Below are 26211 nucleotides of genomic sequence, written 5' to 3'. Positions count from 1 at the left end.
CCCTTTCACTGAAGAAATCTTTAGCTATAATAGTTTATTATTGTGATTGGCTGACAGAAGATATGAATGTCACATGATCAGTATTTAAACTGCTAGTATTTTATTTTAGATAGTGTCTTACCAAGAGAGTATGGGTGAAACAAAATGGGTAGGTCAGCACAGATTAGACCAATCATTTGAAGATTCTCTTATGCTGTTCATGATGTCCGATGAAGTGGAACATATTTTTTTTTTGAAAGGATGGTCTCTCCTGCCCATGTGCAAAGAAACTGCAGTCACTGGAAGTTTTTCCTTCTTAGTAGAAACAATAGAGTTTCCTGATAGAGTCTTCCTAGATGGGTTGGACCTATAATAATCCAGCATTCCTAGCCAACCTGACCTTCATCTGGAATTGTGATCCTACCATATTTAAAAGTCCCAAGTTGCCCCAACTTATTATCAAATGATACAATGAACCAGTGATGGGATTCAAATTTTTTTACTACCGGTTCTGTGGGTGTGGCTTGCTGGGCGTGGCAGGGGAAGGATGTAAAATCTCCAGTCAGAGGTGGTATTTGCTGGTTCTCTGAACTACTCAAAATTTCTGCTACCGATTCTCCAGAACTGATCAGAACTTGCTGAATACCACCTCTGCAATGAACTTTTCTTCAAGTTCAAGAATTTTTTTTTCTATTCCGTTGCAAAAGAGCAAGCTAGATATTAAGAAAGCATGTAAGATTTTAAGTGGGACCTAAATGTTTTGAGTGGGTTCTTGGGTGACTTTATCTGGTCCTAGCACGAGATTTGTTCTCACCTTTTTTACCCAACAGAAAACCTGCTTTTATTGGTTTTAATAACTTTGGGTTTGTTTTTGTTTTAATTCTTCTTGTTTTGAATAATAAAAGCTGCCCAGAGTCACGTGGGTGATATAAATGAAATCAATAAATAAAATTTCCAAGAATTTCATCTGATAATGAAATTATAAAAAGAATCTTGTTGATTCTTGCTTTAGCACTCTTTCCCCATTCATTAAGGGTATGGCTGCAGTAGTGCTTCATAGTTGATACTTTAACTGCCAGCAAATAAGGTGCACCCATTTTCCTTGTTTAAAAATAATGCTTCACTAATTTCACAGGCTTAGCTCTCTGAATAAGAGGAAGAGAAAAATCCTCAGGGACGACTCACACCTTGGTCAGCACTTCTTCACTCTCCTACCATCGGGTAGGAGATATAGAAGCATAGCCAGCCATACCAACAGGCTGAAGAATAGTTTCTACCCATGGGCTGTCAGACTTCTGAACAGAAAATAACTTTATGTCAACATAGTATGACGGACTTGCAGGACTGGCACGTTGTGGAATAAGTTCACATGGTGCAGTAAGATTGTGTGTTTGTTAGTAGGATACACTGAGTTAGGGATTTTTTGTCTTCACTGTGAGTTGTGTTGGGGGGAGTGCATGAAGGGGAACTCAGCCAATCTCATTGTACACATGTTGTACTCTGACAATAAAGGTTGAAATTCTCTTCCCCCCTCTCCCTCTGAAGTCATCAGAAATCCTTTATGAATGTACTTCCCTTGTGAATACCATACTTTCTAGGAGTATGATATGAGTATTGGATGTGCAGGAGGCCTACTGTTGAAGTTGAAGCTAAGAAGAAAAGATTAACAGCAACTAGAAGCTGATTACATATTTCAAACTTTTCAATGATTTTTTTATTTTTTTGGCAAAATGGTCAGAACAATGCTATATTAGAGTGAAATGCTATGCCCTCTAAAGAAGATGTTTCTTCTTAAGATGGCAAAAGAAAGAAGAAGGTTTTTCTGTCCTGTTTACCATCCGCTGGCATGCTGGCTGGGGAATTCTGGGAGTTAAATCCACCCTACTAAAACCTGCCGTTTGAGAAACACTGACCAGCATCGTTGTGACTTTTCCACCCAGATTTTGGATGGATAGGCCTGGAAAATACAACCAAGCTCTTTTATATATTAGTGCCATAGATTTTGGGTTAGTGCTTTGGATATCCAAGAGAATTCTTGTGTCAGTAAGTTTTGTGCTTTCCTGGAAGTAAAAAAAGCAGAGATGAGAGTTTAGACACAATTGGTTTAATGTTGCAAAAACACAGTTTATCATTAGGATGCTTCGTTCTTCAGCAGGTTAAATTCTAGAGGGCTTTGCTTGGTGTCATTTTCCCCCTTTAACCTGCTAAAATTAATTTCACTTCAAGAGTTCAGACGTTCTGACTACTTCAGAAGGAGCCATGTGTAGATTTGCCCTTATAGAAAGGAACAACTTTTTATTTTTCAGCTATACCCAGAGTCATTACTCCTATTACATAGATACACAGATCTATGTGTATCACACACACACACACACACTACTGAAGGTTCTGTATGTTTATTTTTTCCAACTTAGAGAACAGTGTTATTCATCAGCGGGATAATATTTCTTAATGTTTTCATGATAAAATGATGCCGAATTGAAAAAAAAAAAATCAAGCTTACTGGTGTTATTTAATGGATGCGCAGAAAAAATCCATTAAGAAAACACTCTGAAGCAAGAGGTGCAGTGGTGGGATTCACTTATTTTTACTACCGGTTCTGTGGGCATGGCTTGGTGGGCGTGGCAGGGGAAGGATACTGTAAAATCTCCAGCCAGAGGTGGTATTTGCTGGTTCTCCGAACTACTCAAAATTTCTGCTACTGGTTCTCCAGAATTGGTCAGAACCTGCTGAATACCCATCTCTGAGGAGTTGGCTTATTCTTTATAACTCTAGCTGAAATTGTAAAGATGACATTCAAAATCTTGTTTCTGTTAAGGATTTCTCCCACTAGGAAAATAATTCTGAAAGCTGGCTATTTTTCTTAAAAATTCTTTGTGGAGGTATTCTTCTATTTCAGTAAAAGGGTTTAGACAACCTAGCACCTTCCTGATAATTAAAATACAGCTTCTGTAATTATTATTGATCCTTCCTCCCTCCCCAGCAAAATAATCCTTAAATTTAATTCCCTTGGAAGAAATGTGTCTTGGCATTTTGTAAATTAGCCCCCTTTTTTTTTTGCCTATGATGCAGCATTTCATTCAACCGAAGGTTAAAAACTATCAAACAATACAAGACTTTTACTAATATATAGGTAAAAGTAGTAATACTGTTTCTTTGAAGGGTTGCATTTTTCATAACAAAGCAAGCCCACAGTTTGATAATGCTTCTGGATCTTTGGAAGGTGCTTGAGGTCCAGAGAAGACAGATGCACTAACTGTATCCCTTTTAGAAAAGAAAAAAAAGGCAGGGTTTGCCACTACTTTGCATAACTAGAGAGCTTTGGGAGCTAATGTCATACTGTATCTCATGAATGTAATTTGTCAATCCTGTTGGCACTAACTGGGACACAAACTGATAGCCCAACGAAGAACAGGCATTAGGCAGTATTGCAAATATACCATCAATTTTGCTGAAGCTCAACTCGATTACTATTTTGTTCTATAAGCTGTTATCAAGAAGCTAAGCTTTGCTTCATTTTTAGATATTGTGTAGGGCAACTGTTTGCATTTTCCAAATTTGCCATCAGAGTTTTCAGCATAATAACTCCAAAATATGCTGGACCTATACTTGAATACAGCTCATCAGTCTGGAACCCATATCATGTATCTGATATTAACACAATTGAAAAAGTCCAGAAATATTTCACAAGAATAGCTCTCCGCTCCTCTACTCATTGCAGAATACCTTATGCCACCAGACTCGAAACTCTAGACCTAGAAAACCTAGAACTACGCCACCTCCGGTCCGATCTAAATATACTATATAAAATCATACATTGCAGTGTCCTACTTGCAAATGAATACTTCAGCTTCAATCATAACAATACAAGAGCACGCAATAGATACAAACTCAAGGTTAACAACACCAAGCTTGACTGCAGGAAATACGACTTCAGCAACAGAGTGGTCAATGTTTGGAAAACTCTACCTGACTCTGTGGTTTTTTTCCCCAAAAAGGAGGGAGGGAGAGAGGGAGGGAGAGAGAGAGAGGATCCAAATAACTATCTTTTACTAGCCTAGATGCAATTGGACTATAAGGTCTAGAATTAAATAACTATATAATAACAGATCGGCTGCAATGGATTTTCATAGTAATATTACATTGGCAAATATTTTTATAACTATTGCTGGATACTGAAAACAACAGGGATGTTAAGAATAACTCTGTAAAATGAAATGAATCCAAGTTGTTTTTAGCACAAATTGCTATTTAGTTTTTGACTGGCTTTAGTGCCAGTTTTACAATTTATACCTTCCAAAAATTTATACAATTTATATAAAATTTACAATTTATACCTTCCATCTCTCTCTCTCTCTCTCTCTCTCTCTCACACACACACACACACACACACACACACACACACACACCCAGAGAGAGAGCTTAGAATATATAGTAAAGAAAAAACAGTGTTTGTTCTTTACTTTTCTTTAGTGTATGGATTTTATAGTATTGGCTTTTACTTTTCATGTTAAACACATTCAAATGGGATACATTTTTAAAAATAACAGGTACTTGAATAAAAGAATTGTGCAACTTATTAAATATGGAGTATTATATGGTTATATGTATGCCCATACAAATATACATTGGGGGGAGGGAGGGAGGGGAGAGAGAGAGAGACCAGGCCATTAACAATTGGATAATAATCACATAGGATTTTACTTATATAAGTGCCATCGTGTAACTTGTAACTTCCAGAATTCTCCAGTCATCCATGCTAAGTTGAAGTCTACCCATCTCAGGTCTTCTAATCCAACATCCTGCCCAAACTGAATACTCTATAACATTTCAGATAAGTGGCTATCCAGTCGCTTCTTAAAAGACTCCAATGATGACTCCGCCCACAACTTCTGAAGGCAAGCCATTCCACTGGTTAATTGTTCTTATGGTCAGGAAATTCCTCCTTAGTTCTAGGTTGCTTCTCTCCTTATTCTATGGAGATTCTCAGTCATCCAAATCATAGTTGTCCCTTTTTCAGGAGGCATCTGGATTTTCTTGTTTTTTCTTTGAAGAAGTTTCATTCTCCTCCAAGAAGCTTCTTCAGCTCTGACTGGATGGTGGGGAATGGAAGGATTTATATTCCTTGCAGACAGCTGGTCGTTTGCATTCTTTTAGAGAGTTGTTGAGGCCACCGGGAGGTTTATATGTGTCATCAGGTTCACCTGGTAGCGCAAATGGGAGTGGAGCTGTCTTGGTTGCAGGGTGTTTTCTGCCCCGTGTCCCTTCACTGTTGAAGACCGATGCAGACCGTTGGGGTTGAGTCTGTGTTGTCTGCATCTCAAACTGAAATACAAATGGTTCCTGTTGTCTGCAATTTTTTTGGAAATCTGTTCATAATCCCACACTATTTGAAGGGTGTTCATCCCAAAGTGCATAGCTAAAAGTCTATGGAGCTTCTCAGTCATCCAGGTCACAGACTCATCTCCCAACACCCTCAACAGCGAAGGGAGACAGGGCCGAAAACATCCTTCAGCCCAAAAGGCTCCACACCCATTTGCACTACTTAGGTGATCCTGAGGACACAGATAAACCTCCAAGTTGCCTCAACAACTCTTTAAAAGAATGCAAATGACCAGCTGCCTGCATGGAATATAAATCCTTCCATTTCTCCACCTTCCAGATAGAGCCGAAGAAGCTTCTTGGATGAGAAATGAAACATCTTCAAAGAAAAACAAAGCTCAGTTGCCTCCTGAAAAAGCACCTTTGGGATTCACTCCTTGTAAATAGAAGACATCTTTAGCACTTTTTAAATTTTCTTTTGAGAGTTGTTCAGATAGTTCAGTATTTATTTTACTTGGTTGTTTTTCTTTGAAAATGATTTTCTTAATCCATTTAAAATTTTGTTGAACATAGTGATTATTGCTGTACAAATTTATTTCCAATTCATTCTACATTTTTTAAAAAAACATTTCTATGTAAAATGATATTAAAATGATATTATTGTTCCTCCAGGCTCTTTTAAGCTTTCATATGAGTTTTGTGTATATTTGCCTCTTGCCTTCTTATAATTGCAGATGCTGGAAATTAAGTATGAAATTAGACAATGGAAAAGATAATGCAACAATTCTACTTTTATATCTTGAAAATATTAAAATAAACTCTTCCCAGTTGTGGGTATAGCTAGAGATATCTTTTATATTTTGTCTGATTGCAGGCAGTTAAATTTTATAATTTAACTGATTGTAGTTTTTTTTTTTTAATTCACATCCAGCTGGAATATCTCCAAAGTGAAACATCAACAGAGATTACTCATCTAAATTGTGGAAGAGTGTGTTTCCTTTTGAATAATGTCATTTTTTGAAATTGAAACCTGTTAGATGTTTGGACACTCACACTCTTTGACTTATGGGGCTTGTCAACAGCATCTCCCTAGGTTGTAACTGCAACTATTTTGAAATAAAATAATTCAGTGAAATTAATTTCCTGTTAAGTGGATATAAGATTGCAGCATTTGGCTCTTAGATCTGTTTTCTGCAGGGTACCCGAATGTGTCATCTTTGGTTTAATGTTTCATTAAAAAGCTGATATAAGTTAACTACTTGTAATGTCTAGGAAAACTACACCAGGGATCTAAGTGGTTTAAAAATCTTAATTTTGTGAGGGAAGTAGAAATATCTGACACATTAATAGATAACAGATAATCAGAGTTGGAAGCAACCTTGTAGGTCATCTAGTCCAACCCCCTGCCCAAGCAGGAGTCCCTACATCATTTCTGACAGATGGCAATCCAATCTCTTCTTGAAAGTCTCAAGTGATGGCACTCCCACAACTTCAGAGGGTAAGCTGTTCTACCGGTTGATTGTTCTCACTGTCAGAAAGTTTTTTCTTATTTCCAGGTTAAATTTCTCCTTGTTCAGTTTCCATCTGTTACTCCTTGTCTGGCCTTCAGGTGCTTTAGAAAATAGCTTGGCCCCTTCCTCTCTGTGGCAGCCCCTCAAATATTGGAAGGCTGCTATCATGTCTCCCCTGGTGCTTTTCTTCATTAGACTAGCCATGCCCAGTTCCTGTAATCCTTCTTCACATGTTTCAGTCTCCAATCCCCTAATCAGCCTGGTTGCTCTTCTCTGTACATTTTCTAGAATCTCAACATCTTTTTTATAGTGTGGTGACCAAAACTGGATGCAGTAGGTGTGGTCTTACTAAGACTTTATAGAGTGGTATTAGTACCTCCCTTGATCTAGATTGTATCCCTCTGTTAATGCAATTTAGGATTGCATTAGCTTTTTTGGCTGCTGTTGCACACTGCTGGCTCATATTTAGCTGGTTGTCCACTAAGATCACATTTCTCAAGGACACACTCTAATATTCTTTGAAGTGAGCCATCAAAGCTAATCTATACAGTATTGTAGATTTACATACAACATATGCACATATTCTCTGCTCAATTGGTAGACTCATCACTGTGTTTTGTCTAAAGGGAACTTGGAAGAAACCAGTTTGAACCCAATGATGGATTAAGCTAGAACCAATAATCCATGGAGCTTGTAATATTTCCATGTTTAACTTTGAGTCTCTTAAGCTAAGATGGACAATTTACAATTAAAGAATGTGGGTACCTTATACTTAATGCTTTTTCTAAAAATGCTTTCTGGAATTTCCCAAGATAGTTTGCTGCCAGAATTCAGCAGCTTATTACCAACAGTAGGACCATACTTTTGGGGGAATTTGAGGGAAATGATTTGTGAAAACAAATACATTATCCAAACATAGAGATTTAATCTTTAAAAATGAAGAAGCAAGACTATATAACAAAAATCAATTTTAAATGTTTCACTTTTATGATGTACTATAATACAGTTTGCACTTGTTTCCTATTAGTTCACTTTTAGCTTTGGTTATACTAGTATTTGTAAGCTTGGCATGACTATTGCTTAAGAGAGTTATCATGTGAATTCAAGCTTGTTTGAATTTAAGAGGACCATGAAAAGAATTTAATTAATAAATGAAATGAAAAAATATTGTGAAACAAAAAGAAATGTAAATGGTGTAATAGGTTTGAATAAGAGTCATTTGATCTTGTGCAGTGGAGTTAACAAATAGGTGCAAGGAAGTAAAGGTGTAAGTTGAATTATGAACAAAATAAAGTAAAAGAAAAGGTGTGTGCAAGTATGAATTTACAGCTTGGTGACCGTTTCATGTTATGCTTCTTTGAATGATGATGATGAAAACACAGGGATGGGTTTGAGAGATATTATGCAATACACTGAATGAATGTGATTTGGGAAAAAGTTATTCTGTTTAATGGCAGAATAACAGAGACATCTGTACCATGTTTATGTTCCATTTGGTCTACAAGTCATTGGTTCCCATCTTGCTATATTTAATCCTGGATGGTTCTGGATGTGGTTCAAACTATTTTCTGGAAATTCAAGAGTATTTTCTTGGAAACGTAAAAGAAAAGGGGAAAAATCTAGACTGAATGTAGACTACAAGAAGAAAAAATATGATTCCTACATGAAAGGACAGATTAATTTCCCAATAGAATGCATATAGAAAACTGCTGGGGAGACAGTAAAAATAATTATGTTATATAAGTTTGTGCAAGTATCCTAATGGGAAATCTGAAAAAGGATGCTTGAAGGAATTATGAGGTGAAAGGGTGCATATAAGAAAAAATACACATAAGAAAATGATTGTTGCAAAAATGAAGATGAGAGATCTTGCTGAATGTACGTATAGGGAAAAAAATAGCAAAGCATGCAGTCAAAGAGGGCAAGGAATTGTTAAGATTAAAGTGGCAGTGCAAATTGATGATTTTGATGAAGACTTTTAAAAATGTGCTTTGGCTGAAACAAAGTGATGAAACTTTGACTTGGGGTGAAACTGAAGAAAGGGAATGCTTGAAGGATTATTTTAGAGATTTATATTGGAATGATAGTGAATGACTCTTGTAAGTCTCCAAGAAACAAAAAAAGTTGAAAAAAAAAGTCAGAGTTGCTGTGAAAATTATGGAAAATTGGTAGGACTGAAAATAAAATGTAGACTGTTTATTTGAGAGATGTTAAAATATGGATGTGCTTTGTTAAGGAGAGGATGTATGATTTATCTAAAGTACGTTTGAAGACCGCATGTATAACTGATGACTGGAATTATCGTTCCTTCATGCCAAAGGAAAGACAATAAGAATGAATGCAAAAATGATGAGGGATTAGTATAGCTGAAAAAGAAAGGTATATAAGAGGTGATAGCAAATTTTGTGTAATACGATTTTTATGCTGGGCAGGTAGTATGTAGATCTTTCTCTGTTTAACAGATCTTTTAAAAATGTACGAGTGTGAGAAAGAAAGCTTATTGTATGTGTATTGATTTAGAGGAAGATTATAATAGTGAACAGGTTTGGATTATGGTATGAGTAATTGCAAAGTTGACTTGATTGCAGAATGTGACAAGAACTATTAGAAGATACAAGAGTAGTACTTATAACTATATGTCTATACTAGAGAAACCATACCGCCCCCCATTGGATCATTATTTCAGAGATATTTACATAAACAGAGAAACAAAATGACCAAGGGCAAAAAAGCGGGAGCAGGACCGACTTCCGACTTCCTGCTGGCTTCCCCATTGACTTTCCTTGTGGGAAGCTGGCAGAGGGCATCATAAATCTTCCTCCCTCCCTCCCTTCCTTGAAAGTTTATAACTGGTTTGATATAATTTAGATTAATTAACCCTCCTTCCTCTTTTTTTCCTTTGGCTTACTACTACTTATTGGGTTTTTTTTTACTGTGTGCAAAAACCTTATTCACCCTTAAAGGGAACTGAATGATTAGTATAAAGGTGTTTGCATATAACTTCTCTTAGCCTCCAAAATAAGAAACAAGTTCCCTTTTCCATCTTCTGAGTTCTTAGAGTATTCACCTCCTAGTTCTGAAAGTTCTGACTAGGAAAGTTGCAGGCATAATAGAAAGGAACCCAAGCTAGTTCTAGATTGAACCAGTTCTTAGACCACTGGGCTCTGATCTGTAGTTTCACCATATGTTCTACTTTTCTGTGTGTTTCATCATGAAAACAGACGTTAACCTTAATAACAACCTTAAGATCTCTTATTCTTTCTTTTTTTTTTTTTAGGTCACTGGGGACGATGTATTGGTGACTGTGGTTCAGGTGGTGTTCAGAGCCGAGTAGTGTGGTGTGTACACTCAGAAGGCTGGACAACCCATCATTCAAACTGTGAACAAAGTGATAGACCTGAATGCCAGAGGAGCTGCTTTAAAATATGTGATTGGCACCTTGAACTCTTTGAGTGGGAAGTTTCAGAATGGAGCATATGCGTTCTAGTCCCTTTTGCCCACGGTGAAGTCAAACCAAGGACTTCAGAGTGTGTGACTGCACAGCACGGATTACAACACAGAACTGTGCAATGCATACAAAAGTTGAATAGAACAGTGGTTTCGAATGAGATTTGTGGATATTTTACTCCTCAGCCATCTACGGAACAAGCCTGTCTAATACCTTGCCCGCGAGATTGTGTCGTATCCGAATTTTCTGCCTGGTCTGAATGTAGCAAACATTGTGGAAAAAGTATACAGCATAGAACCCGTTTTATTATTGCTCCCCCACTCTATGGTGGAAGCAAATGTCCAAATCTCACTGAGTCCAGGGTCTGTGAGGTTTCCATGTCTTGTCCTCATGCGGAAGAGGAATATTCCTACAGTCTTAAAGTTGGACCTTGGAGTAAATGCCAGTTGCCTCATCTGAAAGAGCTTAACATGGTTGGGAGAACTATTCTGGATTTCAGTTCAGATTCATTAGAGCGAAGCACTTTTAAGCTTGAAATGGTTGAAAATTTGCAACATTCTCACAAATTTAGGTCCCATTACAATTCCAGGGCTTGGGATATAGAAATTGGTTATCAAACAAGGCAGGTGAGGTGCACAAGAAATGATGGGAAAAATGCTATATTGAGGTAAGTTGTTCTCTTTATTCACGACAAATCTTTTCTTGAAAGGTAGTTACATTTCCTAATGGAAGGGCTATTTTCTAATGGAACAGCCTACCCTGGGAAGATGGAGGACCATTTGCTACCAATTATGTGAGCAGAGGCTGAACAGCCACCTGTCAAGTTTGCCGTAGCAGAGAAGAGAGAGCTGGGCTACGTCATCTTCACGATCTTTTTCAATGTTGCGTTTCTCTGATTCTATCTGCTTTTGTGTATCATGTCTATATTCTGCAATTTCCAGTAATATTGTATATTTACTCTTATTTAGTAATAGGGTAATCAGGATCAAATAGTTCAGAGAGATAGCACCATTAAGTGTTTCTCCTTTTGGGGGGCAGAGTTTCAACCCATATTTTCTGCTAAAGGGAGCAGATAGCATTCATTGCCTGTAGCAATTACAAAGGCCATTTCAGATATTTCAAATCACTCGACTGCTGATTATCAAAAGAAACACAAATGCATGGCAGAAGTAATTCAAATAATTCTTACACATTTATGACTACCACAGATTGATAAGAAAAGAAGACCTGAAATACATTCTATTCTTATTTGGGACTCTGCAGCTTGGAGAAAAGACAACGGAGACAGAACTGGATTGAGTTCCATAAAAATCATACATGACAATGACAAAGTGGAAATTGAGAAGTTTTTCTTTCTTTAATAATATTTTTACTAATGTTTATAGATACAAAGATAAAAACAAATAAAAATAAGTGTGGAGAAAAAGTGAATATATGTATGTATGTATGTATGTGTGTGTCTGTCTATATATGTGTGTGAGTGTGTGTGTGTGTGTGTGTGTGTGTGTGTATGTATGTATGTATGTATGTATGTATGTTATTCAGCTTTGTTGGGGTATTTTCCCACGTCGTTAAAGTTGTGCTTTTAAAATTGTAGCAACGTTTCGGCAGATTCTCATCTGCCATCATCAGGCTTCTGTATTGTGTTCGTCTGTGAGTCAGGCTTTCACAGCCGTTTCTGTTTTAAATTTGGTGCTAGCCTACTGCTGTGTTAGAATGGGTTTTTTTTCTCATCCTGATTGGTTGGGAGTCTTGGTCTGTGTTTATTGGTCTTGGAGTTTGCTGTGTTCTGCTTGATTGGTGTTTCTAATAACTTCTGTCTGTTTTGTAGCATTTTTTTGTCTTGATTGGCTGGCAACATTGTGTTTCCTGTATTGGAGGCTTTTAGTGCAGCTTGGCTTTGAGTAAATGGATGACTATCATTTATTAGGAATGTAGGTTTCATCTGGGTGCCTGGGGTGTGTTTGTGCTGGAAGTATCGGGGGTGTCTATTTGTGCCCAGGTGTTTGCTTGGCTTGTGGTTTGGAGATTTTTTTGTTTGTGAGTGCAGGCTTCCAGATAATTGACAGTCTGGTGGAATCATCTATTCATGCTTTCAGGTCTTTTTTCAATCTCTATGGCTTCTCTGATAATTCTGTAGCTGGGATTTTCTATAGTGGCTAGGGTTTTGGTGCCATTGAAGTCGATGCTATGAACTGTGGCTTTCATGTGTTGGACTAATGAGGAAGTATTTTCCAGCTTTTTTACTGCATTTTTGTGTTCATCAAGGCAGGTACTTATTCTTCTGTTGGTCTGTCCAATGTATGTGACAGGGCATGATGTGCAGGGGACTTCATATATGCCTTGGTTTTCCAGGTCAAATTTATATTTGGGGTTTCTTAGAATGGCTGCTATATTTCTGTCTGTTTTGAAGGCAGTGTTGATGTAATGCCTGTGTAGTATCTTACTGATTTTGTCTGTAGTACCTCTTGTGTAGGGCAGAACAGCTATTCCATAGGTCTGTTCATCTTCTAGATCTCCATTATGTCTCAGTGTGTTTTTGTGGACCTGAACAAAGTGTGTGTGTGTGTGTATTGCTCAAAAAAATAAAGGGAACACTTAAACAACACAATGTAACTCCAAGTCAAACACACTTCTGTGAAATCAAACTGTCCACTTAGGTAGCAACACTGATTGACAATCAATTTCACATGCTGTTGTGCAAATGGAATAGTCAACAGGTGGAAAGCAGAGGCAGTTAACAAGGCATCCCCAATAAAGGAGTAGTTCTGCAGGTGGTGACCACAGACCACTTCTCCATTCCTATGCTCTCTGGCTGATGGTTTGGTCACTTTTGAATGCTGGTGGTGCTTCCACTCTAGTGGTAGCATGAGACAGAGTCTACAACCCACACAAGTGGCTCAGGTAGTGCAGCTCATCCAGGATGGCACATCAATGCAAGCTGTGGCAAGAAGGTTTGCTGTGTCTGTAAGCATAGTGTCCAGAGCATGGAGGTGCTACCAGGAGACAGGCCAGTACATCAGGAGACGTGGAGGAGGCCGTAGGAGGGCAACAACCCAGCATCAGGACTGCTACCTCCACCTTTGTGCAAGGAGGGACAGGAGGAGCACTGCCAGAGCCCTGTAAAATGACCTCCAGCAGGCTATAAATGTGCATGTGGCTGCTCAAATGGTCAGAAGCAGACTCTATGAGGGTGGTATGAGGGCCCAACGTCCACAGGTGGGGGTTGTGCTTCCAGCTCAACACTGTGCAGGACGTTTGGCAATTGCCAGAGAACCCCAAGATTGGCAAATTTGCCACTGGCGCCCTGTGCTCTTCACAGATGAAAGCAGGTTCACACTGAGACATGTGACAGACGTGACAGGGTCTGGAGATGCCATAGAGAATGTTCTGCTGCCTGCAACATCCTCCAGGATGACTGGTTTGGCAGTGGGTCAGTAATAATGTGGGGTGGCATTTCTTTAGGGGGCTGCACAGCCCTCCATGTGCTCTCCAGAGGTAGCCTGACTGCCATTAGGTACTGAGATAAGATCCTCAGACCCCTTGTGAGCCCATATGCTGGTGCGGTTGGGCCCAGACCTGAATCCAATTGAGCACATCTGGGACATCATGTCTTGCTCCATCCACCAATGCCACATTGCACCACAGACTGTCCAGGAGTTGGGGGATGCTTTAGTCCAGGTGTGGGAGGAGATCCCTCAGGAGACCATCGCCATCTCATCAGGAGCATGCCCAGGCATTGTAGGGAGGGCATACAGGCACGTGGAGGCCACACACACTACTGAGCCTCATTTTGACTTGTTTAAGGACATTACACCAAAGTTGGATCAGCCTGTAGTGTGTTTTTCCACTTTAATTTTGAATGTAACTCCAAATCCAGACCTCCATGAGTTGCTAAATTTGATTTCCATTGATAATTGTTTTGTGAGTTTGTTGTCAGCACATTCAACTATGTAATAAACAAAGTATTTAATAAGAATATTTCATTCATTCAGATCTAGGATGTCTTATTTTTGTGTTCCCTTTATTTTTTTGAGCAGTGTATATGTAAGTCTAGGTGTGTTCGGGTCTTTTCCCGTGTAAGATTAAGAGTATCTTGGCGATGTTTCGGCGAGGTCCCACTCGCCGTCCTCAGGCTGGTGCTTTTGGCTTCGTGCCAGTGCAAGCAGTGTGTGATCAGAGCTGCCGTCTCTCTATAAATACTGGTGGTGGAGGCTGATGTGCTGGGCTGGTTGGCTGTGCTGTTGCCTCTAGATTGGTTGATGGAGTTGATGTTGGTATAATGGGCTGTGTGATGGCCTTGTGAGTTTTGTTGTGGAGATATCCTGGATCTTGTGCTGTAATCTCATGGGACGTTTGTTTTGTAGTCATCTTTTTTCCATTAGCCTCTCGTGTTTTAATGGCTTGGGTAATGGGTTGTGTGATGGGCTTGCGAGTTCTTTTGTTGTGGTATCCTGGGTCCTGCGTTGTAATCTCCTGGATCATTTGTGTTTTGATCTATTTTCCATTAGCCTCCTGTGTAGTAACGGCTTAGGTAATGGGTTGACATAGCTTTTTATAGAATGGGAACTTTGTCATGTCTTTAAGTTTAACATTTCTTTATATCATTTCTTTTCTGGGTTAATTTTCTTATCATTCCTGTGATATAAATGTACTAAGTAAATAAATGGAAATAATAATTTGATAGCTAGTATTAGGTTAGAAAAAATATAGTAATGTTACTGGCTGAAATCATGTGAGAGGCTGTGGATCCCTTTCAATCTTCTTGGTGTCTTTATGTGACCCCTTTGTCTGATCTGTAATTCCCAGATCTCACCAAAGAAAATAAGGAAGAAAATAGAAGGAGTTTTATTAATCTTGCTGAAATATTTGCAGGACCAGTGGAATAGAAATGTATTTGTTAGTATCTTTGTGACCTTTTGCTTATTACATTTTATATATCTTCTTTTTTGGAGTGTGATTTAGACAAAAGGCATGTTGTTTTAGAGTTCTGTTAAGTGAAAATTGTCCCTGTAGTTCACCTGTAGAGTTAAAGATATAGCCACCTTCAAATCTTGCTTGAATTATTCTGCAGTATTATAATTGCACAGGAGTTTCTGTACTTAAATTCCTGTACAGACCAGATTAATTTGCCATATGACTCATGGCTGGAGAAAGAGATAAGTACATGCATTAAAACCAAATCATTTGAAACAGTGCTTTTGGCAGCATTTTAGTTCATTTCTAGGTTAAATATATATTTCAAGAGAAAAAGACCCCTGACAATGAATGAATGATCCATCCATTTATTAACTCATTTTGGTACAGACTTGAATTCTTACCTCTTCTAGACCAGTTTTTGCATAGGTTATACAGATCATTCTTTCCTGTGATATATTAAAAATTTATGATAATGTTACTGAATCAGTTTAGGCATGTAGATACCTAATTAGATAATGGCAGTCATATGATTCCTTTAATAATCTCCTTTGACCACTTCATCCTTATATGTTGAAAAAAAGAATCAGACTGGGGCAAAAGGTACAAAATCAGTAGAGGTCCCTGGCCCAGGAATCAACCCAATATATTATGCTATCATATAGGAGTGAGGTATGAGTCTGTGAGTGGATTCCTCCCCACTTAGCTGGAACACCAAGAATATAGAACTATAATTTCAATTATTCTGTGGTGCACATTGCCAGTCCATGATCCTGAATGATACAGCTATTCATTTATTTATTCATTTATTTATTTTTGTCAATTGCTTACAAGATAACAGGTATAAGTATAAACATGGTTATGAATGCATGAAATGGATACTTATAAGAAAAATAAAAAGAAACAATAGGACAGGGGCGGTAGGCACGTTGGTGCGCTTATGCACGCCCCCTACAGACCTCTTAGGAAAGGGGTGAGGTCAATAGTAGACAGTCTAAGGTTAAAGTTTTGGGGGTTTGGGGAAGAAACCACAGAGTCAGGTATATAATTATATAATAAGATGGTTGATAGAAGTGACAACTTATCTTTTCTTTTCTGTAATATATGTTTGGATGTAGCATTTTACTATTTTCGTTCTACTTTTTGGAGTGATGGAAATTATTTGTTATCAAAAATAATTTTTCCACTGAGGGTCCTGAGAGATGTACTCCAAATCTCATTTTCAGTAGGTAAAGATGTTTGTTCAAGGCCATGCAAGTACCAATCACTGCTTCCTTCCTTTGTTTGAAATGGAGTTATTGAGCCTTGAAGCAAAAGAATGGAAGAAAATAGTGATGATGGACACTCTCAGCAATAACAAAAACAAAGACTGCTGTATCTCTTTGTCGTATTGCTATTTACAGGGGTATGAATAGGAGCGATTGCCTTGCTGAGTACCCGTGCTGCAATGTCCATCTCCAATAGTAATAATAATAATATCATTCAAGCTGAGAACATCAAGCACTTTGAAGTCAAGAAGAAAGTTAGAAATGAATATTTCCCAAGAGTGAAGAAGATATTAAAAAGTCCAAACTCAGTGGAGGAAATACCATGAAGGCAACTTATACCTGGGAAATTTCAGTCATTATATCCGCCTTGGATAGGAAGATCAGAAAAATAATGACAGTGTATCATTCATCCATGCAGCAATGTTGACAGACACTACTTACCAAGGAAAATGGCTGGGCATGGAATGTTGTCGCTACATTGGAGTCTAAGCGGAGGGGAGGGAAAGGAAGAATATCTGAAGGATAGTGAAGAAGATGCATTAATGTAGGCTTGATGAGTACTGGAAAGACCAACCTGGCCTGCAAGAATAACCAAATGAAGAAGTTGACGGGGGATAAATAGGCCAAATCCAACCTAAACATCTGGCTGGCTTTGCAATGAACCATGATGATGATGATAGTAATAATATTTTCAAACAAGCTCTGAGAGATCTGTTTTTACATTTTTATGTAGCAAATATCGGTTACATTAATTTCCAGTTTACAAAGCAGAAATGACCCTTTAGCACCTTTGTGATTTTATACTACATTTTGTGTAATTAACCTCACATTATATGTGATTAAATGCTATGATCCTGTTACAAAATTGTGGCATCGTGAGACATTATACAGAGAGAGGCTGTTGAGCTTGTCTCTCATTTCAAGAAATTTACACCCCAATCTTAATTATTTGAAGAAGAAAGTTATTAGGGGAAGTCTCATTTTCTGAATTGACATTTGCATGGCCGACATACTTCATCTTTCCAAAAAGCAGCCTTAAATCAATGAGATAGTAATATTGGAATCCTTTCAATGTTGCCATGCTCTGATATTAGTTTAAGACAGTCTTTTAATTGAACCGCGTGTACATTCTTACTCTGCAATGTCTCTTTGGTTTCCTTAATCTCTTCTACTACTTGGCAAAAGATAACAAATTAGGGGATTGATAAAATGTAATGGAGGGAATCTAATTATTATGGAGTGATTGTAGTGTGTGGGTTTTTTTTTTTTTTTTTTGTCCTGCTCTTCAGTGATAACTCTTCAGGATTTATTTCTAACAAAACACTTTCTTATCGCAGCCTTTGTATGCAAGAAGCTATCCCTTTGACCTTTCGCTCCTGCATTATTCCTAAAGACTGTGAAACATCAGGCTGGTCTTCCTGGAGCTCCTGTTCAAAGACTTGTTACTCAGGGGATCTCTCACCAGGATTCCGCAGAAGAAGAAGGATTATAATACACGAGGCTCTTGGAGCTGGGAAGGAATGCCCTGAAACTGAAGAAAGAGAAGCCTGCAATACTGACGGTGGAGGAAAACACCTTCAGCCTTGCCCAAGGTATCCCATACCATTACATTCCTCTTGTTTCAACCAGAGTTGATCTTCTGGTTCCTCTAGTGCAGGGGGTGGATTCTACCGGTTCGGATAGGTTCGGTTGTTATGATTCTGTGCAGTTTGGAGAACTGGCCAATCCTGCCCCTCTCCATCCACCTCTCCCCTCCCAGTCAGTCCTTATTGTGCATGTGCAACGTATCGCACACGCCCAACATTGCTGACTGCGTTCTTCCCTGCCTAGTCACTCCTTAAGGTATTTTTCCCTGCTCCTGACAATCAGCTCTTTCTACGATCAGCTGTGCCGGGATTCCCCTCGCTGTCTTACCGCTTTGCCCAGGAGGCTTCCCTGAGGTCCAGAAGGCCTCTAAATGGAGTGTGGGGGGTGCTGCAAAGAAGAAGAAGCTATGCCCACGCAGTCACATGGCCGTACCTACCTAGCCATTCCCATCTAGCCATGCCCACAGAACTGGTTGTTAAAAAATTTGAATCCCACCCCTGCTCTAGTGGCTTTAGGGTTGGCCCTGTGGTTGGTTGGCACCCTTTGATCGCATGACGAACAAAAGAGTGGATCCATGCACATTTTTCTGAATATGAGACAGATACTCAAACCCTTGTCCTCCATGCATCTCGGGAAGTTTTTTTTTATCTTTTTTTAGTCTAGAAAATAAGATGACCTTCAAAGAGAAATGCAGGAACATTTTTTTAGAGTCTAAAATAGCTAGATTGCATTCAGGAAGTGGCTCAGACGAAATAATTCTACCAGCAGTCCTTGGCTTACAGCCATTTGTTTAGTGATCATTCGAAATTACAATCTTGTTCTTCCTAGCGTATTCCCGCAGGAGTAGGGTCCGCTTTGTGGATCATTGAACACCACTTTGCACGGTCAGCTGTGCCTCCGGGGCGCAGGCCCACAGCTTGCATATCTTTGTTGATGGTGTCTTGCCACCTGTGTTTTGGATGCCAGCGCGGTTGCCGGCCATTGACTTCTACTTAGTAGGAAGTCTTGGCCACGGTGAAAGGTGCTGCTCTTTGGACATGTCCATACCAACAGAGTCAGCCTTTGCTCCTTTGCAAAGTGATTTAGTTATCATTCAAAGTTACAATGGCGTTGAAAAAAGTCACTTAAGTGTGAAAAAAGTTTTTCATGCGTATGATTGTTGCAGTATCCCCATGGTCATGTGATCACAATTTGGATGCTTGGAAGCTGGTTCATATTTATGACAGTAGCACTGTACCAGGCAGGATCAAGTGATAACCTTTTGTGACCTTCTGACAAACAAACTCAATGGGGAAGCCAGATTCACTTAGCAACGGTATTACTAACATAACAACTGCAATGGTTCACTTAAGAACTGTGGCAAGTAAGGTCATAAAATGGGGCAAAAGTCACCTGTCTTGCTTAGCAATGGAAACTTGGGACCCAACTATGGTTGCAAGTGGAAGACTACCTGTATAAGAAGGATGAGATAAAGCACCATCAGGCAAAGCAGGCAGGCAGATTGAGTTGCTCCCAGAATCATTCAGTGTTCTATAGGTTTGGCTGTGCTTAAAAGCAGAGCCGAAGATCTAAAGACTAGCTAGAAAGCAAGAAATCCAACCATTTCCTGCTTCCTAGCTAATCTAAATTTCCCAGCACAGCAGAACAGATGATGGTCAGAAAAAGGAAAAATAGCAATTTAGCAGGCAAGTTTGCCGGATAAGGAGTGAATGGGCGGGGAGGGTTCCCACGGGCCATGTGGGCGGCACAGCCTTATGTTTCTGCGCAGCCTGGATTAATTGCTTTGGGGGTGTTCTCTGGGGGTGAGATTTCTCTGCGGCCCACCAAAATTTTCTCACGGCCCACCGGTTGGTGATCGCTGCTCTGGAGCATTGTCTAAGTTTGGCAAAGAGTTAAATGAGTGCAAAGAAATGAGTAATATCTAGCTTTGGAAATGAAGTTCAGTTCATCTTTGATGGTTTGCGCTTCCCTGTGTGTGTGTGTGTATGCACACTCTTTGGTTTTCAGCTATTGTTAGCTTCCCAAATGACAATTGTAGAGAGGAGTTAGTTGAATATAGCTGTTCATGAGTCAAATGGATTTGCAGCATTTTGGGTGCCTTGAGCACATTCCAACTTGGACTATGCAAAATGTTCTACATGAAAAGTATGCCAAAGTTGACCCAAGTGGTAATTACTAACAGATGCAAAGACCTGGCTCCCAGAATATGGAGACTGGAAAATCTTCACACTTCCAAGCACACTTTAAAGTATTGTCCTGAATTGTTAAATTCTTGGTGGTTTTAGGTATTGACTATCTGAGCCATTTGCCTAACCTGTTAAAAATCTGCTGCGGAGACATGTAGGAAACACCCTCAGAAGTTGTCTTCCCATTCCAAAAAAAGTAATTACCAAACCGGTAGTAATGCCGGTTGAATCCCACCCCCGATACCCAACCTTATGAATAAAATAAATGTGTTGCCAGTGCGAGGTAGATATTCAGAGATAGATCTTCCTCAGTATTTTGTAGGCTATCTTCAAAGGCTATTGATGGGGCGGGGGTGGGGGTGGGAGATATTGGAGGAAATGAAGGATGAAGAATTCAGTCTATGGTCTTTCACTGCCATTTCAGTGCTCTCAGAATTTTTAAAACATTCATAATATCAAGTTTTTGCACAATCCGTCTTCCTGGTCATTGTCCTTAAAAAGAGAAAGTAAGTTTAATAGTAGAACATAACAAAATATGAAAGAAACACATATGTAGATGTTGAGTACATAATGTTTAGGCATAGAACTAGATGTGTAACATAACTATCAGGCATTGAATTATCTAAAAGCGATGAGGTTTTAAATTTATTAAATTTTATCCCTGCCTGTGGCTTTGGACCTCAGCTTTCTATTGAATTACTGAATTCTCACTGACTTGATCTTCTACTTTTGGAAAGTTAGAAATCCCAAGCAGATAAAAGTAAAAGAAGAAAAAAGGATTGCGGATTAGAGGGCTGTATGCCAAAAGAAGTCACTCGATCACAGCTACTGCTATTTAAAAATACTATCATTGAAGTGAGAGCTTGCCAAGGATATTTTTTAAGTTACTAATTTTTGCAAATTCAGAATCCCGCTATACTGTGCTCAACATGAGCTGAAAACCAGAATGTTCATCTCTTTAAAAGCAGTAAAATAAAAGCTATTGAATATGAGTAAGCAGGCATCCAGACTTGAAGAGGAACAGCTCTCTCAGCATACATGAGACACTGACTTCACGATTATCAGCAGTTCTGTGTGATGCCAAGAAACCGTGGAAGTGCCAGTAGATGCATTGTGAGAATAAAACAAGAGGAAAATAATGCAAGTGTTTCTGAGGGTCATTTTGCTTGTAAAACTATAGAAAGCAAATGTCACTGTAATTTTCCTTTCTTTGCGTAAATTACCCTCTTTGTATAGACTTACAATGTTGGACTTTCAGTAAATAAGGAAGGCTGATAGGCTATTCTCTTCCTCCCTCCCTCCCTCTCACTCATTCTCTCCGTGATACACACACCTAGACAATTCTAGGCACATTTGGATAAAATTGGAATTTCCGGGGAAAAGTCAAAACCGAAATAAGTATCAAGTTCAAGCTAGTTCATCTTAATTGATGAACTTACCTTGGAAGAAAACAAGCTCCTAAATAAGATGTAAATATATATAGTACGTTCCCAAGCCAACTTTCTGATACTTTTTAAAAATCTACAGTTCTATTACCTGTAGTTCTAGTACCAGGTAGCTAAGGGGAACATTTAGCGAACTAACCCAAAGAATTCATTCCAACCAATATGAAGTCTTGTCCGTTGGTCCAATTTGATATTCCAATCCACAATGGCCTAAAGCTGTCTCTCCCCCCTTCTTTTTTTTAATTGGAATATTTAGTTGGAAGTAGTTTATAAGCTGCTCCAATTGAAACTGGTTTTCAATGGCTTACCCTTTATATAAATCAGGTTGAAGACTGCAAAGTCTAAAAGAAATCATAAGAGTTCAAGTGATTGGCCAGGGGAAAATGTTTTAGAACTGTGATCTTTTCTTGTAGGCAAATCTTTTAGGACCATATTTTATGGTTTCATTGAAGACCTTTGTTATGAGCCTTGTCCACCTCTTTGTTCTTGAGAGCTTCTATGTCTGCCCATACACTGCTGTTTATTCTTCTTCCTGTGAATGGTGGAATTCTTTTCAAATTCACCCAGGGAGGAAGAAATAGAAAAAAAAAACGTAGAACATGGAATTATAGGGCTGGAACTGACCTCAGCGGTCTTGTAGTCTAGCCCCCTCAAGGCAGGAACCTTATATCATCCCAGTCAAAAGAAATATCCATAGTTTTACAGTGAAGATAGAAAAAAAAACTCCTTACAGCAAAGATAGAAAAAGAAAATGTATAACTTTTCACCAGCCCAGCAGCTCAGGATGAATGAAATGGCCATGGAAGAAGGTGACTAGGCCCCAGTCCTGCCTCAGCGCAGAATGGCCAGTTGGAGCTGTGTCATGTTTAATGAAATGAAACACCTCAAATGAAACACAGAACTACTTGAGACAGCAGCATTGAAACAAAAATGTGAGAGGTCTTAATTGTGAGATTGTACACATAATCTTTCTTGCTTTTCTCTGTCATTTAAAAAAATCTCTATGGGTTTTCACATTTTCTTATTTTAAATAATACTTTAAACTTACTAATATTTACCGGGGTATTTTCCTGTCATGTGTTTTTCCGTTCCTGTTGGGTTTCTTTCAGTTTAGGGAAATCCTGAGATATTCAGAATGTTCTTGAGGGAATGTAGATGGAGTAAATTCATCTAAAAAGTATGGCATTTATGCTTTAAAAATAACATCTAGTCTTGCAGTTCTTTTATTTGAAAAATTGTTAAATGGAACTCTTTGTGAGTGGACTTTACATAAATGTTTTCTATTCCTTGTTCTCTACAAGATATTCATGGAAAACCTCTGAATGGAAGGAATGTGATGTTTCTCTCCTGTTGGAAAGGCAGGACCCTCGACTCGATAAACATGCAGCACTCTGTGGAGGTGGGATACAGATCCGTGAGGTCTACTGTGCCCAGACAACTTTGGAGGAAACGCACAAGTCAAAGGAAGGTACATATAAATTATTTATATCTCCCCTGATGAAATAGGTGTGTGTGTATGTGTGTGTGTGTGTGTGTGTTAAGGGGTATAAGTAAATCCATTGTTTTAGCTGCCTCAGAGCTAGGTGAACTGGAGGGGGGTGGCAACTTGCTTTGAGTCTGTGTAAGGCAATCTGAATAAATAACCAAACTGACATGAAATCAAAATGGAAAGGCAGAATACATGTTTATTAGCAAAATTAGAAAAGTATTATTTTGGGTTACCATTGCAAATAAGTAAAATTTAGATGAATGTCATGTAGTACACATGTACAGAGAGTTTGAAATAAAAATATTGAAAGAGTGGACATATGAGCTGATATGGAATTGTCAGATAAGGATTGTGTGTATTTGTTTCTGTTTGTCAAGCCGTCTCATTTTGATGAGGGCATCCCATTTTGGAGGTGGCTCGTAGATGAGTAGAAGAACCCACCTCCATCCTGTCTACAAATTGGCTCTTTTCTTCTGTTTTAATATTAACCATAATGTTTTAACTTTTAACGTCTGATGATTTAGTGTTTTTATTCCTGTAATTGTTTATCTTGTTCTTTAAGTTGCTCAGAATCTCTTGCTAGAGTGATGGGCGGCACAGAAATTTGAATAAATAAAATAAAATGTTTTATATTTATTTTAAAGGCCCACTCTGTTGAAAAAAAATCAATTTTGTTGCAGAAATGGTGGTTAAAATCATGTACCTGAAACCCAGAACTGGCTTGTTTACAAAGAAAAACCAAGTCTGTCTTTAAGAGAGGTTGCTTGCCTTCCATGTTTGGCCTGAAGAGGCGGGGGAGGGGGGAAATTGGGTACCTTTATTGCCATCCCACCCACCACAAAGAACACCTTTGCCTCCGACTAAGCTTACATTCAGCATTTGCAGGGAAACTCTTTATACAGTGAGCAAGATAATCACTCCCTTTGTTAACTGTGTTCATTAGCGATTCTGCTATGTGTGTTATCTTCTGCTTTCTTTCCTCTGGATGGTTGCCCTGGTGTCAGAGTTTTACTGAACAGACATGGAACCATCAAAAAAACTGAAGGGGACTGGCTTGATCCAAGCCGTAAAAGCAGAGCTTTGAAATTGTCTAATCTGAAATATAAAAGTATTGCAATGCAACCAACTTATAAAAGTCATCTCTTAGAGTTAATTAGGAAAAATCATGGTTAATTGGTTTAGTTCACTGCTGTGGGGAAAAAAAGATTTTCCAAAGTTTTATGCTGCTTTTAAAAATCGAAGGGGGAACGTTTCCCATAATAAACATCAAAGACCAGGTAATGCTGCTGTTTTAGTACATTACAATAAAAGCAATTTCTTTCTTTAGAAGAGCTCCAAATGGTATAAAGTCCACCTTCCCCGAAGCACTCAGAACGCAGAGATACAGATTTTACATTATGTCATGCCCCCATATAAAAGAGTTTTTACACAGTATGTAACCTACGTGGAGTTTTTAGTTATATTGGCCACAGGAGGCACTACATGGCTGCTTTCATCCTATCTGGGATTTATCAGGCATTGGTAGCCAGACATTATTCTATGCTGTTCAAATCCTCCATCAGGATTTGAATTCGTTGACATTGGTGTGTGTAGACTGCATACAATGCATTAGAAGCTATCTATGGTGCTCAGTGGTTTCAGAAGAGATATATGGAAGCTTTCAGAATATCCTTTACTTTGCTCTTAGTCTGACATAGAATTGGTATATTTTATTTCGTTTAAAGACAGAGCCCATTAATATCCAAACATTATTCTCCAAAAATAAAGGTCAGCCCTTATCTCAGAATTCTAGGTAAAAATGGACTCCTTCTGTAACACAAACTAATTGATTTCATTTAAATCCCTGTTTGAAATGATTCTAAATCCTTTTGGTGGAAACATCTTGGCTTATTGATTTTTCCTCAATTTCTGTTTGATTTGCACCTCAGAGAATTCGGCTGCCTATTCATTGTTGATCATCTGGTGTTTACTCCTAAGAAAGGCATTGCTCAGGTGGTTGTATGATATCATGCAGGGGGTTTCATTCTGTAAGTTTTAAAAGCTCAGAGAAGAGGCTGGAAATTTGAAAGGAATTTGTACACTTAAGGCCCCGTCCCTGGCAAAACTCACTTCAGCTCTTTCTGAAGTAGACACTTAGCCAGATGGAGCAGGGCTGTTTTTTGGGCAAGGCTTTGATGAGACCTGGAAGGACTTCAATTCTAAGCCTTAATAGTAAGCACACCTGGGGCTTGACTACAAGATGCATGGAGAAATCCCAGAATAAGCTCTTGTATGGTCTCAACCACATATATTCTTATGATGTGTGCCTACAACTGGACTGCTGTCTCTCTTATGGAATAATGCATGTTTGTTTCAGGAATAAAAATAGTAAAAGTAATAAACCAGAATATATTAGACCAAGAACAAACATTCCTGTGCACCCATTTTTTCCTCTTATCTTCCTTTTTTATGTGCTTCATGTAATAAACTCCTATGTATTTAGAGATTAAATCAATCCATTCCTTTTCTTATTCAGATGTTGTGGTTTACATAACCTTTCATTTTGCCTTAAGGCAGGTGAAAAAAGGGCTAGGTCACAGACTGATTTTTGCCTGCTGAAATCTCAAGTCTAAATAATCATACAGTTCAGCTATGAGATTAGGAAAAGCAGAAAGCACATCGGAGATAGAGACATGGGCATGAATGGCTTATGGAGATAAAGTGGTTTGATATTAAGGGGAAGCATAAAATACATCTCTCTACTTTCTCATAGGATCACCTCTGTAAGAGCCAAAAATGTACTAAAAACCCTGAGTGTAACGTAGGAGGTATGATTTAACAGCCTTACATTACTTAATTGCAATCTATAAATGGATATGTAGAGTCCAGTGACTCCGAAATCATTAATATTGAAATCATGAGCTCTACTGAATTCAGGGCGATAGATCCAAAAAAGGGGTTTCAATTTGTCACTTTGTCACAATTTGTCAGGATTATTTTCTGTGCTTAATTCTTCATGTTGTTTTCCAAACATCGAATTATTTGTGGCAATAATCCTTTAATTACAAGGGCAATTTATT

General features: G+C 38.6%; 1 protein-coding gene across 1 annotated transcript in view; it reads left to right on the top strand.

Annotated features, from left to right (window-relative positions):
* THSD7B (thrombospondin type 1 domain containing 7B) overlaps positions 1–26211 on the top strand; it is a 528825-nt gene that overhangs the window by 188359 nt on the left and 314255 nt on the right. The window contains exons 3-5 of the mRNA XM_087920301.1: positions 10090–10927; positions 17783–18037; positions 22965–23131. Of these exons, the coding sequence (XP_087776427.1) occupies positions 10090–10927; positions 17783–18037; positions 22965–23131 (1260 nt within the window). The remainder of the gene's footprint in view (positions 1–10089; positions 10928–17782; positions 18038–22964; positions 23132–26211) is intronic.

This window comes from Pseudonaja textilis, chromosome 1, assembly GCF_049901715.1.
Source record: "Pseudonaja textilis isolate UNSWEBS1 chromosome 1, rPseTex1.2, whole genome shotgun sequence".
Taxonomy (NCBI): Eukaryota; Metazoa; Chordata; class Lepidosauria; order Squamata; family Elapidae; genus Pseudonaja; species Pseudonaja textilis.
Note: the sequence above shows the minus strand (reverse complement) of the source record. Positions and strands in the feature narration are given on the sequence as shown.